The sequence below is a fragment of the Trichosurus vulpecula genome, chromosome 1 (assembly GCF_011100635.1).
Source record: "Trichosurus vulpecula isolate mTriVul1 chromosome 1, mTriVul1.pri, whole genome shotgun sequence".
NCBI classification, from domain to species: Eukaryota; Metazoa; Chordata; class Mammalia; order Diprotodontia; family Phalangeridae; genus Trichosurus; species Trichosurus vulpecula.
This window is the reverse complement of record NC_050573.1, coordinates 490,410,364-490,423,695: the sequence shown is the minus strand read 5'-3', so window position 1 is coordinate 490,423,695 and position 13,332 is coordinate 490,410,364. Positions and strand designations below refer to the sequence as shown.

Genomic DNA, 13,332 nt, shown 5'->3' with positions numbered 1-13,332 from the left:
CCTCTTCCTGATTTTGTGATTTAGCATACTTCTCCATTTGGGTTTCATGCTCACATTTGCATTTGTCTGAAATAAGTAATTGCTGTGAGCTGACACAACTGAAATCCTTTTGAATCTGATTACTATATTTAATTTTTACAGAAGTAGAATTTTAGAATCCTCATTCAAATCTGTATTAAAGAAAAGAACTCAAAAAAGAGAGAAAAGATCTCTAAGTATACAAGTGCCAAAATTGTAATTTAACAGAGCATCTCGTTTTTGGCTATCTCACTTCAGAAGGGGTCATTGTCCAAGTTAGCATAATACTGAATGGATTTTCCTGTAACAAAAGAATAAATATGCAGTTCTCTCCATTATAGGTTCTCAGTAGAAAAAAATCCTTTTAATTGGATATTTATATAAATACACTGTTTACATTTGTAGCTACTTTAGTGTTGCAGTATTATGTGGTATACATGGAGGAAAGCCAGACTAATCCCTAGACTTCCTAGTCCCACCTTTTTAGGTACAAATTTGAATTGTGCATTGATTTGCCCAAAGTAATACTTATTGATAGTTACCTAGTCAAAAGCAGAACCTAGATAGGTCACCTGATTCCCAGTCCCGTGTTCCTTCCAGGACACAACAATAATATGTCACAGTTAGGACTCAAAAAGCTTAGTTTTTCTTTTCCATCATCGGTCTTTTCCCCCCATCCAGCAGTTCAGGTTGTCTCAGTTATTTACAACTAAGGAAATTAACCTGAATATCATGTACACATCTATACTTCTTTACATTGCGAAAGTTCAGACTTGAAGTTGCCAAAAAAAAAAAAACATTACATGTAAGATAGTGCCCAAGCTCTGCCTTTAGGCTTAATGAATCTATATATCATAATCATATTCATAAAGGGTTTTTTCCTGTTCATTAATTTGAAAAGGTTGCTTGGATGTTTTGTTTTCTGTTTTTGTAAGAAAGTTCAATAGTTCACTGAGCTGGAACTGTTTAATCCTTTATTTTTTTCTCACCTCTCCCTCATTCTGGATAGCGAGAAGCAAGATAATGCTGTAGCAATCTCTGACTCATTATATTCACACCAGCCATTCTTTTATAGCACCGTTTTTGGTGGGTTTTTTTTGGGAGGGGGCAATGACAAGGCTGTTAAGATACATTTCCTAAAATGGTATTTGTCACTATGAAGATATGTCTAGTGAACAGGTGTCTGTTTTGAGGATGCGCATCATCAGTGGCTGATATTTTATGGAAGAGGCAATTACACCGGACAGGTATCAGATTCAAATAGTGAGAAATGGAATTCCTTTTCTTTTTATGTGTTTACAGAGCTTTCTGTGGCAGGAATTCATTATCTGTGAATTTCAAAGGGACCCCGAATTAGCCTAAAGAAACTAAATCCCCTTTTGGGACAGAGTTATTGGTTGCTGAGACTGTCTGTTTTTTTCCACTTCCATTGGCTGGTGTCATTACTGTTGCCATAGTGAATATGGGGCATGACACTGATGGAAAGTCTGCATTGATAGTTTTCCAAATAATAAAACAGTGAATTCCCCAACCTTTTTTTAAAGTGTAGGCTTGATGGAAAATTATGAACATTAACTTTAAGATATTCTCTTGACTTTAATATGTAAAACTTCCATGAAGACTTCAAATATTGAAATATCTCAAAGACTTAGTATGAGACTATTATATAGTAATAAATTATATTATGGTCCATATGGTTTGAGGAAGCCCTTCAATCCAGGAAAAAATTGGCCATTTTTAAAGTCCCAAATTGTAGTGTGTTTGCTGCCCCCTCACTCCCAAAAAATTTTATTTTAATCCCGGTGAATGTTGGCTGAACAGAATAGCCCATTTTGGCATAAATCCATGAGATAGATTATTGCTAATAATATTTCATGTCATACATGCTGCCATAAGATCACAGGATTTGAGAGCTGCAAGAGACTATAGCAGTCATTTAGTTCAACCACCTCATTTCACAGATTAGGAAAAATGATTAGAATAGCTAATTAAGTGACTTACTCAAGGTTGGATAGGTACTTGTTTCACGGCCAAGATTCATACTGAGGACTCTTGATGCCGTTGCTCCTACAACCAATTTCATTTTCTATACTGTAGAAACATTTGATTGTGTTGACTGGTCAAATATCAAGAAAAATCCTTAAGTGTATTTAGGATTGTAATTCTATATGCATTCTAATGAACATGACCAATATTTAAGTAGAGAGCTAGGACAGTGAACAAGGTTATAGGTCCTAGGATAAAATTTTTTAAAATTATTGTAATAAATTATTTGTTGGATTTGGTATCTATGTTGAAAAGTTCTGAAATAGATTAGCTTAATACATTTACTATGTGATTTTATAACAAATAAAAGGACTGAAAAGAATGAAAGAAGTGGGGAAGAGAAAAGTCAATGGCTTAACAACTTGGTATGTCATACATATGACTCTCAGGGCTATCCGTGGAGTAGCTGCCAACCATTATTCTTGATGATTAAGTGGAAAGAAGTCATTATATATAAACTTTTGATATTAAAATGTGATGTGTTTTTAATGTAAGCTATAAAATATTATTACTATATTATTACCCTTAATCCAATGCTGGCAGATTTTTCTTGATTCATGTTTCTTGCATTAAGAATAAAATTTATGTTGAACAGCTGATTTGGTGTACTTACTAATTCATATTCTCCACCCCCACCTCTCTTTCTCCATCCTCTCCATCTCTCTTCTTTCGCCCAACAGAGGCACAGCCAGTGATGAAATGTGTAATTTATACATTATGTATTACATGGAAGCAAAGCATGCAGTCTCTTTTATGACCTGTACACAGAATGTAGATCCAGCGATGTTCAAAACCATACCACCAGAGGCTAATATTCCCATACCAGTAAAATCTGATATGGTAATGATGCATGGACATCACAAAGGTAAGATTTACATTGAGGCTAAATGCAGTATTATACTGTCTCCATGGTGATTATTTGTTTTTAGAGGGTTTCCTGACCAGTGATTTTATCACTCAAGGAAAATCCTTCTGTATAAACTCCTTCCATTCATGTAGATCAGCAACTCATCTATAACTTATAGCCTGGGTTAAGGTCCTTTCCCAGGGTCACTCAGCTAGTATATTCTAGAGGCAGAACTTGAACCCAAGTCCTTTTGACTACAAGGTTGTATCCTTATCTAGTGTGCCATGTAAACTTTCATATATTTTTGTCCTTCTGTGAGATTATTTTAAATTAATCATATTATTAGATTAATCACATTGAATTTGGACCTCTCTGAGCTTTTGTCTATTTCATCAATGTTTGCTGTTTTTGCCTTTCCCTCAAAAATCAGCATCATTTTCCAAAGTTTTGACAGACAAAATGATACTCTCGCCTTCAAACGTACTCTAATTTGTCGATTAATGGAAATATTTAGACAAAGAAAAATCCTCAATTTGCATGATACATCTGACCAAGTGTACCCTTTGTCTCCCTTTATCATTGTTCCATTTCCAAGCTGTCCCTCCTGAATATTTTTCTTATTTGCAAACTCCATACTATAATCTTTTATAGATTAAGCATGTTGAGATCTTGACAGTGCCTACTTGCTTAATTCCTAAATACCAAGCACATTTTAATCTTTCTTTTGTCAGGCAAGATTTATTGAACGGAGTTAACAATTAGGTCACGTACTTAGTTCCTGAGCAGAACAGTATAAAGTATATATTCTATAAATCTACATGATGCTGTGACACGTTATAAACTACTCCAAGTAAATTATACATGTAAAAATGAATGAATGCATATATTAGCTATGTCAGATTGTTTACCATCCTGGGGAGGACAGAAGGGAGAGAGGGAGGGAGAAAAATTTGAACTCAAAATCTTATTAAAAATGAATGTTTAAAAACATCTTTACATGTAATTAGAAAAAATAAAATACTATTTACGAAAATTGAGTGAGTAAATATGTATATGCATATATATGTGTATGTAAATTTTGCAGTATAGATATAGATAAGAAGCCAGTTGTTCTAGTCACTGAGTTAATGATTGAAGGAATGATAAAATCTGGTAATTCATTGTAATCTCCCAGCCTTTAGTGGGAATTAATCAACTTCTATAAGGCATATACTTGTTGCTGGTGTTTTTGAAATCCATATAGGACTGGATAATGTTTTCTTTTGTTGACACATCCATAACAAGGTGTTTTAGGGTGTTATATAGGTTAAATATATATGATAATGTTTTATAATATATATGTATATATGTATTACAAGGTTATCCATACATTCTTTAATACTTTTTCAGCGTCAGAGAGCAAAGACCATTCTCCTTTACTACAGCAGCCAAAACGAGAAGAGGAAGAAGTATTAGATCAGGGTATGTATGTTTTGTTTTCTTTTGTTTTCTGGTAAGCACACCAAAAGATAACCATATTCTAAAGTTGTTTGTTGTTGTTTTGATAAAGCCTTCTTCTCTACTGAATATTGCTGTGGATTTTTTACAATGTAAAAATCATAAAGAATTTGTTCATTATTATACTTTTTCTTTGTTGGGAAATTTCACAATTTTAACTTAGTCCCATTAATTTTTAAAAATTCATTTCATATTAGAATACTGATTGATTTATGGCAACCACCAAAAAAATGCAAACATGGTCATTGGAGACAAACTGCTTTTAAAAATAGCATGATTTCTAAAGTTTTTCATTTCTTTGTATTTTATCTGTGTATGTTCATGATATGTGAGTGAAGTATATGACAAAGAAAATTTGCATTTGAAGCTGTGTATTTTACTCCGTAAGTCAAGGAATGTTGCTGTTTTTGAACTTGTGTTTTGTTGTTGTTGTTCAATCTTTTTGCAGTCGTGTCCAACTCTCTGCGACCCTATTTAAGGTTTTCTTTGCAAAGATATTGGAGTGGCTTGCCATTTCCCTTCTCTAGTTCGCTTTACAGATGAGGAAACTGAGGCAAACAGGGTTAAGTGACTTGCTCAGGGTCACACAGCTTGTCTGAGGCCAGATTTGAACTCAGGAAAAGGAGTCTTCGCTGTAGGCACAGCACTCTATCTATGGTGCCACCTAGCTGCCCTTCGCTGTGTTTTAGTACTACGCTACTAGATGATAAGTGAAGGAGAATGTACCATCTTCAACTCTATTTGGCTTAAGTTGACATTTTTCAAGTGTGTTGTCATATTCTATATGTAGAGGCACTGAAAGATGACTCTCATTAATCTGTTTTGGTGAAGGGTTTTGTGCTTTGAGGAACCATTTCTCTCCAGAAGATACTGTTTTCTGTTAGGTGTTTAGAATATGGAGATATCCTGTGGCATCAGGTATGTGACTAGATACAATATTGGGACTAGATACAGTATCTTTTGACCTGATCATTTAATTACAATTCAAATCTACTGCTACTGACATTTTAATTTGCACCGTACAAGTTTTACACTGTGACTCAGTACTTCTCCCTTATCTGTTGCAGAAAGACAATGGTCTCTGGGTTAATTATCCAGCTAAGGGAGTTTAAAGTATCTCAAATTAAAGCATCTGAGCCCATCATTGGGTGATGTTCAAAGCCCACGAACACCTAAGACTATTTCATAGCCTCAGAATGTTGGCAGGTTTCCTCACTCTCAACATGGCACCTCAGCTGCACAGCCTTTTCCCTTGGCTTCTGAGCTCAATCTAGTAGAGGAAATTAAATCGAATATTGATAAAAATATTAAAATATGACACCTGCCTAAAGCCTCCGCCCTTTAGGGCCTTTCAAGTAACTTTCCAAAAGTGACTCAAAGATGCAGATACTTAATAGTTTATTTTATATAGAATAAACATACATAGGCCAAACACTTCTGGGCAGAGATGGATAGCACCAACTCCTTTTACCAATCCTTCCCAGATCAATAGTTTTTGAAAGTAATGTCTCAACTACACTTACTTGCAGCTCCTGAAAAGGAATGGGGAAGTCATATCAATATATTAATATTAATTTCCTAATTAATTAAATTCCTAATTAATTTCCATATTAATTTCACAATCATGAACTATAAAGGGAAAGCTGGAAAGAGAGTCATGGTACCCACCAGCCCTCATTTGCTTCTGACAGATGCTGATCTGATATCTGTTTCTATATATAAAGCCCCTGGTCATCCTTGCTATTACTATCTGTCTGCAGTATATCTGAATGAAAAAGAAAAAAGAAAGAAAGTGAACAAAGCAAATAGTACCCCTTGTCCTGTCATGCAAATCCTTAACAAAGAGTGTCTTTTGCAACCTTAAGGCTTCCTTTGTCTTCTCTTTTTTTTTTTTTTTTTTTTGGCAGGGAGGAGGGCAGGGCAATTGGGGTTAAGTGACTTAGCTAAGGTCACACAGCTAGTAAGTGAGTCAAGTGTCTGAGACTGAATTTAAACTCAGGTTCTCCTGACTCCAGGGCCGGTGCTCTACTCACTGCACCACCTAGCTGCCCCCATTTGTTCTCTCTCTTACAGAGAAATTAGAGGTAAACTCATTTCTGGTGGAGGGTCTCAGAACTACTTTTAGCCACCTCTGAATTTTTTGGAAAGCTCCAGAAAAGCGACAAGTAAAGAAAAATCCTTCCAGGCTACATAAGATTTCTAATTCTTCTAACACAATAAACTGCTATTTGAATTATTCAATGTTTTATGTTAGATATAGTCAGATATAGATTGCAAATGGATGAGCATTGAGAAAACTAGAGGAATTAACTCTTCCTTAATCCCTTCACCAATTATTAAATACCTCTCAAACCTTTCCTCATCGTACCTTTATACAGATTCATCCCATGCCTTGCTTGTCCTCCATTCTACTTTTCAGACCCCCTATCTCACTTCAAAGCTTAGCTCAAGTAATAATTCCTTTAAGAGACCTTCCCAGATTCTGTTAGTTGTTAATGCCCTCCCTAAATCACTTAGTTATTAGTGTCATGTATTTACTTATCTGTGAACGTGTTACACCACTCCTCAGAAAATTGCATTCTTGTTGAAGACAATAAATTGTCTAGCTTTTGTTTTCATATCCCCAGCACCTAGCACACATTCTATCGCATAGTAGGTACTTAATAAATGTTTACAGATTAACTAATGCTAGTGTTCTTCCTGTGATATTATATGACAGAGAGGCATGGACCAACACAGTCTCCAAATGACCGAAACTAAAAATGACCAAAAGAAAATTGGAGAGGTTTATGACAGGTGTAAACAGCTCGCAACACCTGAGAAATTAGAAATTATGCAGAAGTATTTTAAGAAATTTTATCAGAGAAAAACCTCGTGGATATCTTTATTTCTTAGAATTTTACAGCTACCTGTGCCTCCTTCCTTCTAGAGAATCTAAATCACTTGCTACAGAATATATACATGCCTATGCATATTTATAATAGTGCTGTATTAAGAAGTGATGCACTTTTCTCTCATTAGCATCTTTGTGTATTGGAAAATTATTTTCTTTACCCTATAGAATAGGAGTTAGCATTCCTGTATGTAATCCAATGGGATAAAGTCAAAATTCCTCCATCAGGTTTTTTATCCTTTTTCTGAAAGAACAATCAAATGTTATTCTTTTGGAACTCGCCAATCAATTTAAAAGACAGAACTCCCTGGGAAAATTCAAGCCCGTATCAATTGGTAGTATCCATAAAGTGTTTATTTCTTCTTGATTTCTTTTGCCATTACCCATGAAACTAATCAAGAATGTCTCTTCTGTTTTCCTCATAATAAATGTATAAGTAAGTGTCTATTTTGGTCCAAATTGCCCCATAAGACTTGCCATAAATTGTACAATCCACATCCCTCCTTGTTAACTAACCTTGAGTTGAATGAAAAAAATCCAATTTCATAACTGAATGAATTACTGCATTTATAAAACTGAAATTACAGGTGTAGGTGTGAAAGTAACAGATACCATCTTGTTCCTCCCTTTCCCCGCCCCACCCAATCATTGTCCTGCAATCCCTGAAAAGGAGGGAACATTGCTTCATGAATGCCAGGCATAGGATTTTTTCCTACAGAAAGGGGAACCTAGGAAGCCACCTTTAAGGGAGCTGTAACACCACATCCACAACCTGGGGAATTGATATCCCATCATCCAAATATAAACCAATTTGGAGCCTAACAACATCCCACAACCCATCTCCAGTCAGCTATGAAGAATTAAAGGTTATTTGATGAATTTTCCTTGGACAAGTAAGTCTTGCATGGAGGTTTCCTCTTCCCCTCTCTAGTGAAAATGCTGAGTTACCATATAATTATTTGAAAAGATATGCCACCAAGTGATGGAATTGAAATTAGTAGTAGAAGCTAACCAAGTTTCATTTTTAAATAGCTTAGACTCAGAGGTACATCTTTCCAGTTACTACAGTAAGTGGTCTTAATTTATCACTTTAATATATATCAATATATCTAAGACAATTATTCATTATGATCAAGAAGGGTTTATACAAGTCCTGCAAAGCCGATTCTACATTAGAAAAATTATCAGTATCATAAGACAGAAACAAAAAAACAATGCATATACTTAAATCAACAGATGAAACAAAAAAAAAACCCTTGGATTAAAATCTAGAATTCATTCAGAATATTTAATGTCATATAATCAACAACTCTGCCCCATGCAGTTGAGGCTAGTTTTCTCCTTACAAGATAATGAAACTGTTCTTCAGACTTAACTGGTCCAGGAAACTAAGGCTTTCTCCATTGTTGTAGCTTCCTGGCAGCTTATGTACAAAAGGCAGTTTAGGGGGAGACACTCACTCCTCAGGCTGGTCACCATAATAAATGAGGAGTGAGAAAAGCGGTGCTCAATTGAATCAATACAATATCCTCACTGAATATACTTTCTGTGCTTTCGTTGAGTAAACTTTCTTTCGTCAAGTGTCAGATAGTCCACAAGAGTTGCATTTCATTCTAGTCCTGAATCTAAATCACTGGGTCAAGCTTGGCGCACAACACTCAAACCTTCCCAAATGGATTGTGATCCTGTATATCTGGATGTTTCCTCCAATGAGACAGTTTCCAATCCATCTTTGCCTAACTAACATGTACAGCTCTTGTCCGTGTTTTCCCAGGAGTTTGCCATGAAGGATTTGCCCAATTTTCTGGAAGTGTTCCTTGTCTTCACCCAACACTAAAATTCTAATAGTGGAGCACTTGGGCTGTTAATTTGTCATCCTTTACTCTCATCATGTGATTAGCCCTACTCTTTCTATCATACATTTCCCTGAAAACAAATTTTATTTCAGTTCTTCAAATTACCTCATTGTTAGATGTTGTAATGTTATCATGTAGCCTGTTACAAATACACATGTTACAACCTGCTCATACCCACCATATGCCTTTTCCATTGCCCTCTATATGATATTAATTTTCAGTTCTTTGGAGACTATTATATTCCATGCCTCATAGCCATTAAAATAAACACTTGAAAAATATTGGTACTGAGATGGATCTTTCTTTCTAAGAAAAACTTGGAGTCATTAAAAAGAGCTTTGAAATTTCCTGAATGCAATCCAGACTGCTCTTTTTCACCTGTTCTGGGTTCGATTTATTGTTTATTTGTACTATCTGGCCAAGATTTACTTATAGAGCTCTTAGGTTGCCCATCTTATTGTTTATCATAATTTGGGAAGTAGAGCTTCTTCATCCACTTGGTTAAACTGAATAGTTTTGAATCTTTTCTTTTTTAAAATCTTTTAGATTTTTTATTTGATATTTTTTAGTTTTCAGCATTGATTTCCACAAGATTTTGTTACAAATTTTCTCCCCATTTCTGCCCTCCCACCCACTCCAAGATGGCATGTATTCTGATTGCCCCATTCCACAGTCAGCCCTCCCTTCTCTCACCCCCCTTGCCCTCCCTTCATCCCTTTTCCCCTTACTTTCTTGTAGGACAAGATAGATTTCTATGCCCCATTGCCTGTATATCTTATTTTCCCACTGCATGCAAAAACAACCTTTTTTTTGAGCATCCGCTTTTAAAACTTTGAGTTCCAAATTCTCTCCCCTCCTCCCTCCCCACCCACTCTCCCTAAGAGGGCAACCAATTCAACACAGGCCACATATGTATCATTATGCAAAACACTCCCATAAATAGTCATGTTGTGAAAGAATAACTGTATTTCGCTCCCTCTTATCCTGTCCCCCTTTATTCGGTTTTCTCCCTTGACCCTGTCCCTTTTCAAAAGTGTTTGCTTTTAATTACTTCTTCCCCCTGTCTGCCCTCCCTTCTATTGTCCCCTTTTTTATCCCCTTCCCCCTACTTTCATGTGGGGTAGGATACCCAACTGAGTGTATATGGTATTCCTTCCTCAGGTCAAATCCAATGAGAACAAGATTCACTCATTGCCCCTCACCTGCTCCCTCTTCCTTTCCTACAGAACTGCTTTTTCTTGCCACTTTTATGTGAGATAATTTACCCCATTCTATCTCTCTCTTTCTCCCTCTCTCAATATATTCCTCTTTCATCCCTTAATTTGATTCTGTTTTTTTTAGATATCATCCCTTCATATTCAACTCACCCTGTGCCCTCTGTATATATAAATATATATATATATATGTATGTATACAAATATATATATATATATATATATGTATATATATTCTCTTCATCTACCCTAATACTGAGAAAGGTCTCATGAATTACACACCTCATTTTTCCATGTAGGAATGTAAACAAAACAGTTCAACTTTAGTAAGTCCCGTATGAATTCTCTTTCTTGTTTACCCTTTCATGCTTCTCTTGATTCTTCTGTTTGAAAGTCAAATTTTCTATTCAGCTCTGGTCTTTTCAATGAGAAAGCTTGAAAATCCTCTATTTTATTGAAAATCCATATTTTGCCTTGGAGCATGATACTCAGTTTTGCTGGGTAGGTGATTCTTGGTTTTAATCCTAGCTCCATTGACCTCTGTAATATCATATTCCAAGCCCTTTGATCCCTTAATGTTGAAGCTGCTAGATCTTGTGTTATCCTGATTGTGTTTCCACAAATCTCAAATTGTTTCTTTCTGCCTTCTTGCAGTATTTTCTCCTTGATCTGGGAACTCAGGAATTTGGCGACAATATTCCTAGGAGTTTTCTTTTTGGGATCTTTTTGAGGAGGTGATCGGTGGATTCTTTCTATTTCTATTTTGCCCTCTGGCTCTAGAATATCAGGGCAGTTCTCCTTGATAATTCCTTGAAAGATTATATCTAGGCTCTTTTTTTGATCATGGCTTTCAGGTAGTCCAATGATTTTTAAATTAACTCTCCTGGGTCTGTTTTCCAGGTCAGTGGTTTTTCCAATGAGATACTTCACATTGTCTTCCATTTTTTCATTCCTTTGGTTCTGTTTTATAATATCTTGATTTCTTATAAAGTCACTAGTTTCCACTTGCTCCAGTCTCATTTTTAAGGTAGTATTTTCTTCAGTGGTCTTTTGGACCTCCTTTTCCATTTGACTAATTCTGCCTTTCAAGGTATTCTTCTCCTCATTGGGTTTTTGGAGCTCTTTTGTCATTTGAGTTAGTCTGTTTTTTTAGGTGTTATTTTCTTCAGTGTTTTTTTGCGTCTCCTTCAGCAAGTCATTGACTTGTTTTTCATGGTCTTCCTGTATCACTCTCATTTCTCTTCCCAATTTTTCCTCTACTTCTCTTACTTGCTTTTCCAAATCCTTTTTGAGCTCTTCTGTGGCCTGAGACCAATTCATATTTTTCTTGGAGGCTTTTGATGTAGGCTCTTTGACTTTGTTGACTTCTTCTGCCTGTATGTTTTGGTCTTCTTTGTCACCAAAGAAAGATTCCAAAGTCCAATTCTGAATCTGGGTCTGTTTTCGCTGCCTGTTCATGTTCCCAGCCAACTACTTGACCCTTGACCGCTTGTAGAGTAGAGAGTACTTTGTTCTAAGCTTTAGGGGCCTTGTGCTGCTGTTTTCAGAGCTACTTCTACACAGCAAGGTCTGCCACACCAGCACTCCTTCATGCCAAGAACCACCAACCCAGACCACAACTCAGATCCAAGCAGGCTCTGAACTCCCGCTTTGATCCACCACTTAATTCCTCCCACCTGTTGGGCCTAGGGCCAGAAGCAACTGCAGCTGGAAGCAGCTGCACCACTTCGGTGCCCCCAGGGCTGGGGCCAACCTTGCGCACTCCTTTCACTCAGTTCTAGCAGTTCTACCCACTAACCTTCTCTGTTGTCTTTGGCGTTTGTGGGTTGAGAATTCTGGTATCTGCCAAAGCTCATTGATGCAGGGCCCTGTGGCCTGTTTCACCTGGCTCCTGGTCTGGTTTGTCCTGGCACGGCTCATGCTGGGCTCTGCTCTGCTCCGCTCCCAGGTCCATGTGATAGACCCTTCACTGTGACCATCCAGGCTTTCCTGGGCTGGAGCCCTGCTTCCCTCTGTTATTTCGTGGGTTCTGCAGCTCTAGAATTTGTTAAGAGCCATTTTTGTAGGTGTTTGGAGGGGCTTAGGGGAGAGTTCACACAAGTCCCTGCTTTCCAGCCTCCATCTTGGCTCTGCCCCCCAAACCTTTTCTAATAAACTATTATGTTCCAGGGTTTCATGCAGCTAAAACAAAGTATGGAGGACTTCCACCTCTGCAGGAAATCCTTCTTCAACTATATCTATACTGCATTTCTTTTATTACAATGTTGAATACTTTTTGATGAGATTACACCTCCCTGCTTTATGCCTTAATTGAATTAGAGATCTGATAATCATTTAAGAAAGTTGCTTCTGTTCTTATCTTTCAAGGAAACTTGAACAATTTTGATATATGAATGAGAGATCCCTTATAGGACAATACCTTTTAAAGTGGTATGTTGCCCTACTGAATCAAAAGCTTTTTCATATTGACTATAGATCAGCACAGTGAGATCTTGTGTTCTGTATATCTTTCACTAAATTGAAAGATGGTAAAATTGTCATTTATTTTAGATTATCCCTTGCAAAAGCTGGCTTTCTCCTTACTTATGCCTTCAGTAAGGATTCCCTTTATCCATGTATAGATGATTCTCAAAGAGTTTTGATATAGATGAGCAAACAGACATGAAGGTCAGTAGTTGTTGATATTTCTCACGTCATCTTTTTTTGTTACTAAAAAGTTCCAGGATTTATTCATGTATTTGGTACAACCCTTTCTTGTCTTGTGAACCAGTTCCTCCCTTGATACTGCCACAACTTTGTCACCTCTACCATAGGTTTCCTCTGGCTGCTTTTACTATATTCCTTCTCTTCAGTAGCTTTTCTACTTCCTCTGTTGCAGTCCAGGACTCTAATGTTGGAGTCTAAGTGTGGTGACTCAATTACCAAGACAAATATAATCTGTCATAACATTTTGTAGATATT

The 13,332-nt window shown here is 36.6% G+C and overlaps 1 protein-coding gene across 6 annotated transcripts in view; it reads left to right on the top strand.

Moving 5' to 3' along the window:
• PAM (peptidylglycine alpha-amidating monooxygenase) overlaps nt 1-13,332 on the top strand; it is a 409,388-nt gene that overhangs the window by 308,787 nt on the left and 87,269 nt on the right. For all 6 annotated transcript variants that reach the window (XM_036737505.1, XM_036737477.1, XM_036737514.1 and 3 more), the window contains 2 exons: nt 2,745-2,929; nt 4,301-4,372. In XM_036737505.1, coding sequence (XP_036593400.1) covers nt 2,745-2,929; nt 4,301-4,372 — 257 coding nt within the window. The remainder of the gene's footprint in view (nt 1-2,744; nt 2,930-4,300; nt 4,373-13,332) is intronic.